This window comes from Lotus japonicus, chromosome 1, assembly GCF_012489685.1.
Source record: "Lotus japonicus ecotype B-129 chromosome 1, LjGifu_v1.2".
Taxonomy (NCBI): domain Eukaryota; kingdom Viridiplantae; phylum Streptophyta; class Magnoliopsida; order Fabales; family Fabaceae; genus Lotus; species Lotus japonicus.
In genome coordinates, this window is record NC_080041.1 from 93,846,979 (window position 1) to 93,857,887 (window position 10,909).

At 34.7% G+C, this 10,909-nt stretch overlaps 2 protein-coding genes across 3 annotated transcripts; both read left to right on the forward strand.

Annotated features, from left to right (window-relative positions):
• The first annotated feature begins 80 nt into the window (after positions 1-80).
• Positions 81-5,680, forward strand: LOC130727947 (PHD finger protein ALFIN-LIKE 2-like). The gene is made up of 5 exons (XM_057579258.1): positions 81-368; positions 462-494; positions 1,055-1,277; positions 4,302-4,422; positions 5,138-5,680. Exons 1-5 carry the CDS (start codon positions 278-280, stop codon positions 5,387-5,389), a joined length of 720 nt encoding a protein of 239 aa, XP_057435241.1. The 5' UTR covers positions 81-277; the 3' UTR covers positions 5,390-5,680.
• A 1,461-nt stretch (positions 5,681-7,141) lies between these two features.
• Positions 7,142-10,909, forward strand: LOC130732243 (myb family transcription factor PHL7-like). 2 transcript variants are annotated; one of them, XM_057584336.1, is made up of 6 exons: positions 7,142-7,300; positions 8,146-8,222; positions 9,302-9,341; positions 9,437-9,494; positions 9,604-9,673; positions 10,362-10,909. In XM_057584336.1, the coding sequence occupies exons 1-6, from the start codon at positions 7,189-7,191 to the stop codon at positions 10,704-10,706; spliced, it is 702 nt and encodes a 233-aa protein (XP_057440319.1). In that variant the 5' UTR covers positions 7,142-7,188; the 3' UTR covers positions 10,707-10,909. The 2 variants fall into 2 exon arrangements, with proteins under 2 accessions (XP_057440319.1, XP_057440320.1); XM_057584337.1 differs by having other exon boundaries at positions 10,368-10,909.

Consider the following 10,909-nt stretch of genomic DNA (forward strand, 5'->3'; position numbering starts at 1 on the left):
AAAATCTCAAAAACTAAAAATCACTTTTTTTCATAATCTCAAACAAACGCACAAAAAGAGGTTTAGACAAATAGCGTTATTCACTTTTTTCACACAAAATACACGCACAAAACAAAACACACACTCATCCATCGACGTTATTTTCTTCCTTTTCACCTTTGATCCATTCTCATGGTGTCACCCCCTATCCCCTAAGCATTTCCAACCCTTCCACAGTCTTCAATTGCATCTAGTTTCTCCAAATCCCAATCCCTCTCGCTTAGATCTCAATTGGGTTATGGAAATGGCTTCCAGTCCCCGCACCGTCGAAGAGATCTTCAAGGATTTCAGTGCTAGAAAAACCGCTATTGTTCGCGCTCTCACTCAAGGTACACTCATCTTTCCAAATTCCCATCTGGGTCTCCTTTTTTTCTTGTTTTACATCTCAAAGTTCTCAACTTTTTTATCTTTCTCTCTTTCAGATGTTGATGATTTTTACGGGCTCTGTGATCCAGGTAAAGGGTGATATCGGATTTTTGTTTTTTGTTTTTTTGTTTTCGTGTTTTTTGTTTTGTTTACGTGAATAGGTTGGAATTTTTTGTTGTGTGTTTTGTTTTGAAATTTGAATTCTGGGTTATGTGTGTGCATGCTTGTTGCAGTTAACAAAGTTGACTTTTTGCATGGTTTTTATGCTGTTTAGTTCTTTAAGCAACGTTTAATTTGACGACAATTGGGTTTGCTCCCTGGCATTCAATTAAACAGGATCACATTCTGGATTTCAAATTCAATTTAATTGAGATTATTAGTTTAGGTGGTCTTCTAATCATTTGAGGGGAACAAAATGAGTGTGCATTATTGAGGAATAGTCAGTTTTTGCATTGTTCTTGTGCTGTATAGTTCTTTTAGCGCGGTTAAATTTGACAAGAATTGGACCTGCTCTATGGCATTTCATTACTCAGGGTCACATGCTGGATTTCAAATTCAATAAAATTCAGATGATTAGTTTAGGCGGTCATGTAATTATTGATTTATCCATCCTTCTATGAAATTCTAAGTTTTAGGTGTATTTGTTTAGAAAAGGATAACTTGTGTCTTTATGGACATCCAAATGAAAGCTGGGAAGTAACGCTGCCAGCGGAGGAAGTTCCGCCAGAGCTCCCTGAGCCAGCTCTTGGAATCAATTTTGCTAGAGATGGCATGAATCGCAGGGATTGGCTTTCTCTGGTTGCTGTGCACAGTGATTCGTGGTTGCTTTCTGTGGCCTTTTATCTTGGAGCTCGTCTTAACCGCAATGAAAGGTACAATCTAGCTTTGGTGTAAATGCATATATGCACATTGTTTAATGTTAAAAACTATGGTTTACAATTGGAGTTGGTTCTCAACATTCATCTAAATCATTATGACTGATGAAAGTTTCAAAAGAAATTACAGATTTTTATCTTGGTGGTTCAAATTTCTGTGGTCTGTCAACCTTTTGATATGAGATACTCTTTAGGGTTTATACATGTCATGCATCCCTTATGTTGCAGTAAAAGGTGTCTCACTACTTGTACACTCTTATGTTACCAGAAACATCAGCGAAGGTCCACATCCAGCAAATTAACAATTTTTTAGAAAGTGTAAATTTGATATTGGCTCTTATTGTTTCCATGAAATGTGATGACTTAGGAAATTTTAATTTAGCTATGCAGCAGCATGTAACATGAAAGTTGTGACTTTGATGTTAGGTTTGTTTAAGTATATTAACTGTGGCTATTTTTCAAACAATAAGTAAACAAATGTTTAAAAGTGTTGAAGTATAGTTTAAAGGCATTCATGTGTCTTCACTCAATAACTTAAGCTTCTGGGTTTTTGCAAATGAATAATTAAAAGAGTCTATGTTAGAAAATATAGGAGAAATGGGTTGGATAGAAAGGAGTCCATCTGAGAGGTTAGGACGCAGTTACTATGTTACTGGAGTCAGTTATTAGGAGAATAGTAGTGGAGCCAGTTATTAGCAGTGGGGCAGATTCTGTGTATACTGGGAGTTGTTCAGTGACTAGTGAGTCAAAACTGTAAGCCTCTCAAATTGCTCTCTCAATTGTACAAGATTGATTAACCTTTTTCCATAGTGGGTCAAGGCAGAATTAGAGTTTCTATGATAACATTTCTATCTACTGCACTTCTTATACCAGTGTAACATTGGGATAGTTGGTTCATGACATGATATCAGAACAATGTACTTAGCTCTGAATGGGCTCTTGCATGAGAAGCTATGTTAAAACTAATTAAAATCATTCACCTACCTTGCTTGAATTTTTGGGATAGGTAGTTCTTGACATAAAGTATTAGTTGACAATAATTATATGGGAATTTGATTTAGGATGTTTATGAAGGAGAATATTTCTAATCTCTTCTGAAATCCCTCATCTCATTCCATGCTTTTATTTTTATTCCCTTTCTCAGGATTAATTGTAGCGCTAAGGGACATATGCAATTGAGTTTCATTTATCATAATTCATTTGTATAGTTCAATATGCTTACGCATTGGCTCTGGTTTCTTCTACTATTTCATTGAGCAGTCCGTAGCATGTAATAGTGGCTTTATTGTGATGGAAATTCACAACATGTTTGTGTATAGTATGGATCATGGAAATTACGTTTAATTTCTGCCTGATTCTTCCCTCTCCTCCTTTCACTTCAAGAACTTATTTTAGGGTTAGAAATCTTAACAAAACCCACCAACATTCAGCCCATCTTCAGTTCTTATTCAATACTCTTCAGGCCGACCAAATGTTTTCACGCCTGTTGTACTAGACACCTGTTTGCACTTTGTATCACTTCTTCTATCCTCTGCCTTGTTCCCAGCACCTCCATCTTCTTCTCTGTTTGCAGCACTTCACAGGTCTCCCTGATCACACACACGAGCAGACATATATTAGTGTTGTGTGTTTAAATTATGACTTTTGATTATTAATGATGAGAATGACTTCAATTTTGAGTTCTTTTTATTTTTAAGTATTTGAGTGTTTAGTAAAAATATTCATATAGTATCTATTGGTATAGTGGGTGGTCTGTAATCTGTGTTATCTTGGATAAGTAGTAACTGCTCCATGTACTGCTATACTGCTATAGTACCAGTGTTGTCAGGATAGTGTGGTCCTGTGGTCTTTCTTAGGGTTTGCAATCTTGATTGTGGCTGGGATCACATAGGGAGGTGGATTGCGATCCTTGGGGCTAGGACCGTAGGATTCCGATCCAATCCTCAGAATTGAGTTTGCCACCTGCGTTCCAAGTTTCGGCCCGAAAGATGACCCACCTGCGATATAAATATCACGTTTCTGATCTCTGCAGCTTCCAAACCTTAAGTCCATTTGGACTCTGAGGCTGCCTTCTATGATCTCCGTCGTCAACATGCGTGCACCGGCGAACGAACTCCACTGTCGACCACGGCGCGCTGGTCTTAGCCCTGTTTTTCTTGTCCCACGAGTTCCGGATTTCTTGTTCTCAGTTCTCTGACTTTTCTCATCTCTATTAAGTGCGAGTTCTGTCATCATCCACCAAAGACAACAACAATATGCTTCATACATGTGTACAAGCTTCCATTGCAGCTTTTCTCCACGCGTCCACCACCCTATTGTCCCATGTTGTCTTGCATGCTTCCCTTTTTTATTAATATATATCTTGTGTATCTCTGACTAATGTATATGGAAGTACGAAAGCAAGTAAAATTCCTTTAATATACTTTTTTCCAATATATTTTTGATTAAATTTATATGAATTTCACTTATTTAATTTTAGAGTGAGAAAAAAAAGTGCTAGGAAAAGTGTGTCTAAAACTGTATTATTAGTTGCATGGTTAGTCAGTAGTCACTTGAATTATGTTCTTTTGGATTCAACTAGTATTAGTCTTGTGTATGGTTATGAATTTTCAGTTTGAGTTTATTCTAATGATGTGAATCCTAAGGTTATTTTTCCTTATCTATGTGATTTTCCTTGCATGTGTATTTTATTAAGTATAATTTTACATTTCTAGAAGGATCTTATGATCCGATCTACGATCCTACAATCTATGATCTTTCTACCCCCTCTCGATCCTGACAACAATGTATTGCACTTTTTCGGTTGGCTGCTCTGCTCTTCTCTACTACCCTGTGTTGATTTCTATGAATTTTCCTTTATGGCTTTCCCTTCAACTAGAAACTACAAGGATTTCCATTTGGAAGAGATATGATATAGAAAACTTCGATTGAATTTTTCTGTGGTAGCACTTTTGCTCAATACGTACTGTAACATCGCATATAGTTCCTTCTGTTGATGGTTTCCATGATTCTTTATGGCAGGAAACGTTTGTTCAGTCTGATCAATGACTTTCCCACCGTGTTTGAAGTTGTGACTGACAGGAAACCAGCTAAAGACAAGCCAGCCACGGATAGTGGAAGCAAATCCAGAGGAAGCACCAAGGTTAGTGTTTTCCTTTTCTAGTGGTAACTGTTTCTCTGTTTCTTTTGACTGGTTCAGTATAGGTTACTTCAATGTCTTGGTTTGGGAATTGCTTGTGCATTGTGAAAGCTTCATATAAGATACAATTTGATAATGAAAGTCAGTATATCAATGTCATTATATTCCTAACTCATCAGATAAAATTTGATACTGAAAAACCTACCTACGCTGCTTCTAAAATCTAAAATCTAAAAGTATCTCCTAACATGTTTATTGTGATAGCTAAGGGTGAGAAGAGTGAATGATGACCCAAATACAAATATTACAGGATGTTAAGGTCCCACATTGACACATTAGACTCAGCCCGAATTATAAGTCAGGAAACACAAACCTAGGATATCTGAAGACATTTTACATCTGTTTTATTTTTAGCATGAGGAAAACTTCTCAAAGCAACTTTTGAGAAGCACAGACAAATACTAGACTAGGCCTTGGAATTGCTTATTCCTGTCTCATAAATTTGATGCCATTGCTGACCTAAGTTCAGAATCTTTCGCTATCACATTTGCATCTCTGTTAAGCCTATGGAGAAAATCCAAAAAGTTAAAAATATTATCCATGGACTACATTTTAGAAAGCTGTCAGTACCATGATCTCTGCTTTTCTATGTTATCAGACAACTAGTCAAGGAGTTGTATATTCCCTCTTTGATGTGAGCTTGCACGATTATTTGCAGAGATCTAGTGATGGGCAAGTTAAGAGCAACCCTAAGTTTGCAGAGGAGGGTTATGAGGAGGAGGATGATGAGCACAGTGAAACCCTTTGCGGGAGCTGCGGTGGAAACTACAATGCCGACGAGTTTTGGATTGGGTGCGACATATGCGAGAGGTGGTACCATGGGAAGTGTGTGAAGATTACACCTGCAAAGGCTGAGAGCATAAAGCAATATAAGTGCCCATCATGCAGCATGAGGAGGGGCAGGCCCTAGGGCTGAAAGGTATATGGCTGACAACAAGATACTTTGATATTGTTACATCACTCAGAGAAGTTCATGTTAATGGGTATAACGGTGTATCCAATGCGCATCTCTAGTGGCGTATTTCGCTGGGATTAAGTTTATTTTACCATGATAAATTCTTAGTGTGTGATATTTACTTACAGAATAGAACATGACATTTTCATTTGTCAACTAGTTGATATTTGCTTGAATGTACACATTGTTCTCTTGTTCACTTAACCTTGTTTCAAAAAATAAAGGGTATTGCTCCTTTTCCCTCCAGTTTTGTCTAGTCACGCTTTGTAATGTTGCTTGTGTGTTTGATCTCTGTTTCATTCACTTAAAAGCACTTTCATTTCAATTTATTGTGAAACATAAATTTTCATTGAAAGTGCTTTTAAGCATTGCTAGCGGAAAAACAGAGGCTAATGGAAAGATATCTTCATGTTCTTAGACTTTTATTCTCATGTGACACAAATTTTCATATCAGACTAAGATTATATAGTTAAGACATTATTTTTCAGGCCATCGAAGAGTTTTATTTTCATGATTTCCCTGGGCAAGAATGAGTTCTAATATAATTAAGACATTACATGCTTGAGGGTTAAAAAATTATCTCTTGATTTATAGATTGATTCGTCATATTTTGACATTTCCGTTCTCTATTCTCTATGACAGCTACATAGAGAGCTTTTTCAAGGATGAAAAATAAAAATTGTCACGATAAGTCTTTAAAAGAAATGGGTAGGCTTTTTAAAAATAGCCCTGTTGGTTTACGTTAAGAAGTCTTACAGAATCAGTTACTGAAGAACTTGCTCTACAAAGCTTGTCCACTTAAAGTTTCCTAAATGCCTATTGCAAGTTTTTATTTTTATTTTTTTATATACGTTAATTTATTTATATACAATTAAGTCTTAATCATTGTGAATATTTTAGTTATTGCCTGATTGGTTTAGTTGAATATATTAATTTCGAAGTACATTTTATTTTAATCTTTATATTTGGCCCCCCAGAATAAAACATGTAACTCCACCAACAAGTAACAAAACTGGTAGAATAGTAAGAAAAAAAAAAAGCTTTCCATTTTGGACTGCATTCTCATCAGTCATCATGCATGCAAAGGCCAACTCCTTACAAGGATTTTTACAAACTCTATGTGAAGTTTGATACTTTGATATATAACCTTTTTTTATATATTGATCGGGGTTTAAAAGCCCAAATTGATATATAAACCTTTAAAAGACTTATAACATAGATAATGTGAGCCTTTTGAAATACAATTAGTTTTCCAACAATTTGAAGATGGAGTGTGTTGGAAAGTGAGGGTTATTGTCACGCCTAGTGAGGTAAATATTGCTAACTCATTTCTGTTCTTTTTATCTCCATTTCAAGTGATTCATTTTCCTGGCAAGTGGCAACATATGAGAGAAAGCCAAAAATCATCCTCTAATTAATGAATTTAAACTGATGACGAAATTAGGTGTGAGTGTGTGTGTTTTTTTTTCCACATTGAGGGCATTGACTCTGACTGAACCATAGGCAATCTCGCCAGGTAAATTTGCCTTAATAAAAAAACAAGAAAATGCCTGGTTTTTCTCGACAGTAACAGACAGTTAGTAGAATCTAATGAAGCCAATTTACCATGGTGAACATCGCCAATGAGCTTGGTAAGTTTCTATGTCTCTCAAGTCTCAACAACTTGTTTTGTCCTATTTTGCTCTTCACTCTTCTTTAGTACTTTACTACCTCCATTTGCTTGGGCCTCTTAGACCCCAAAAGCACTCACAGCTATGGGTTCCTCTCGCTCAGAAGGCTCCACCACTGGAAAAGAACGCCTGCGCTGGACACAACAACTCCATGATCGTTTTGTGGAGGCTGTAAATAGGCTTGGAGGGCCTGATAGTAAGTTCTAATTTGCACATGTATCAACATTAACAAGTGTGCTATTCATTCATACTATGCATGGTAATACAAAAATTATCTGCGTCGGTTTCTGATGGACATAAATTGCAGAGCATGCTAAAAGAATTAAATTCTGTGATTTATGAAGGTTAGAAGCCATTGTGAATTACATGTGCGATTGGTGTCTGAAAAAAATGGTGTCCACAAATCCGGGCCATCATAATATATATGGTTCAGTTGTAAAATATTTATGAGGAAATTAAAGATGTCAATTAATCAATCCCATATTTAACAAATGTAAACAAAAATTTAGGATAAGGTTTGAGAGTTTTTTTTTCATCTATTTTTTATAATCATAAGATCAATTTTTCAAGCGATATTTTTTACAGTACTAGACGTGAACTGCTAAAAGGTGCCATGACATAAGTTTTGTGGCTGTTTCAGAACGTCGCGAAGTTAAAAGCTTAATATAACACGTTTTGTGGCAATCTTCAACCATCATAAACATAAACATAGGTGTTACTAGTGGTTTACATTGTAGTGTGGTTCATGAATATTTTTTGTACTTTTGTTGGTTAGCACGGTGTTTGAAAGCTTTAAAGTGAAATAATTTTATGAACCTTGTTTGAAATTACACTATCTCAAATTTCCTTATATATTTATAAATGATTTATTAGCGGTTGTGTTCGTATATGTTGATTTATCTTTTGATTTTTCATTGAATTTAAACAACACTAGTAAATAAAATTGATACTTATATGAGTTGTTTGAATAATAGCCAATTCCTTCAATAATTTTACGAATTATTGGCAATAACATAGTAACATGGTTTGGTTTATTTGTAGGGGCAACACCGAAAGGTATATTGAAGGCTATGGGTTCTTCAAAATTAAACATTTACCATGTCAAAAGCCACTTGCAGGTTCCTCCTCTCTCTCTCTTTAATTTTTTTTCAAGTATTCACAGAGTCTAATCCCTTTTACTTTTAAGAGTAAGATGAGAATCTTTCCCCATAAAAATATATAAGAAAAGTGTATATGCATATATAAGTTTTAAATTGTTTGTGAGTTAAATTGCTCTCGCAATTCCGACCTGAATACCGTGAATGTTAAAGGTCTCCCAAGAAGTGCGGCTTCGAGAAATCAAACTCTCAACCTAAGGGTTAAGACAACCACTTTTTACCATTTAGACATGATAATTTCAATTTGAGATCTGGTTAAATTTTCCTGTATTATACTATTGGTTTAAGTTAAGTATAAACATTTTTTTAGTGAATAAATGAGGTCAAGATTCATTTGGCAAAATTTCGACGATTGAAACTTAAATGGGCCAAAAGCCCACAAGGGTACACAGCGGGAAGTGAGGACTAGTTATCATTTTCTTTTTGTTGTAACCTGAACTTTGTTTTGGCAATTTCTCAAGCGATAACCTTTTTTTTTATCAAGTTGCATTATCTTTTAATCATCTTGGCCTGTTTAAATCAAATTCATGTAGATCATATAGAGAAGCCCAAGGATAGATAAAGTAACAGCAATTGGGCCAAAAAACTTAAGACTTTGGGTAGCCCCTATTTTTACCCAAAGTCTTAAGTTATCAAAGTAATGACTCACATCTCTTATAAAGTTTTCACTTTTCTATTTCCTAATTAATGTGGGACTTCATAATAACATGTGTTTTCTCAATAATCTTCCTCTCTATGCAAGTCACCACTACATTAAATTTGTTATCTAACATAAATCTTCAATTAGATCACATGATAATTCAAAGACATTTGAGTTGGAGCGACCGCTTTTATGAAAATTACGTTAAATTTATGGCTAACACCTAAGGAGATTTCCGGTGAAAGAAAATAAAATACTATAAAAAATTAAAAATTCATCAACTTGTTAATATTAATATTGACTTCTAAAAAGTAAGATCAAACCATTTACTTGGATGATTGAATCACAAGTTATGTTCTAATTAAACGGTAACTAATAAATTCCTTTTTGGATGTCTCAGAAATACAGGATCTCAAAATTGATTCCAGAATCCACCACAAGTAAGTATTTGATTTTGGAAAGTCATGATACTGGTAAAAAAATAATGATACTGGATGTTAATTAATTATGACTGGTTTCTTGCTTGTCCATAAAGGAGGAAAGATTGAGAAGAAAAGCATATCAGATATACTGCCAAATTTTAGTTCTATATCGTGAGTTAATAGATCAATAAAACAACAATTTTAATAACCTTTTCAATTTTCTTTTTTAGCATCCATTAACATTATTACATTTTTACTATTACTATTTCTAAATAAGCAGTGCCCTTCAGCTAAAGGAAGTTCTTCAATTGCAGACAGAGGCGCATAAACGCTTGAATGATAAAGTCGAGGTAAGTGTTTTTTCCAGAAATTTAATTAACCATATGTTCATATAGGCATCGAAGAGAAATTGATCTAAATTTTTTGTTAAACTTTCAAATAATAATTTATCGGATATTTTGATAAATTATCCTGATTTCAATTTTTTCGTCTCATATTCATATCCCCTTAAAATATGATACCCCATTTGTGAAGGAAATGGTAAAGCATATGATTAGACTTTGCGTTTCTTTTAATTAATCCAAATTGGTGTACTAAAATATAGTTTATAAATTTTTATCGCCAATTATTATAGACAGTTTTAAAGGCAGTACAAGAAAGGAGAGCATCGTCTATACCACATAGTTTATAGGTTCAATTTAATTTCTACACCCAGATGTAGAAACACAAGCTAGAGTAATATGGTACACCACACCCCAAAGTACAAAAAGAAGTCCATAAAAAATGTACAGTTTTGAGTGGATTGATTTAATAAATGGAGTTTAAACTTCATTATTTAAATTCTACTGATTTTACATGCTGCTGGTGAAAGGTTTAAGAGAGTTATTTGAGATTAGAATTTCTCATAAAAATATATGCTGCACTTTTTCTTCTATAAGGGAACCTAGCTAATGAGAAATGGAAAAAAAATATTTGGGTAAAAAAACAAAGATGGTGAAATTCTATAACGATTTTTTTTTTGTATTATTTGGTTGGAAGGTTCAGAGAAGCTTGAAGCTAAAAATTGAAGCACAAGGAAGATACTTTGAGAGAATTAGCAAAAGCTATCACAGTCGAACAATAATGGGAAAATCTTGCAAGCCTTTTGTTGTTAAAGCTGCACCTCTACCTTCTCTTTCTGAGGAATCTGAATCCTTGGAAACAGAGGAAGAACATGGATCAGGAAAAAAACAAAAGGCTATAGAGGAGGGTGTTTTTCCATCAAGCTTTGATCTTGTATCATCCACCACTTCAGAACTCTACAATCAAACTTGGAATCTCTCTTGGAGCCAACTTGCTACACAAGTGTGCCAATCACCTTTGGTGCCTGGTTTCTTGTTATGAGTTTTGTATAATTAGAATAACTTTGTCTGAATAATAATGATGTTTATGATGTCGACCTTGTATATAGTCTTTCTTGATCCTTTTGGACCTTCTAAGCATTTCTTCAAGGGACATTTATAAAGTTGAGGTCTTGGAAGGGGACAAGAAAATGCTTGTATGATATGTTGTTGACGAAAATAAAATTTCTGCTTGGCTTATACTTA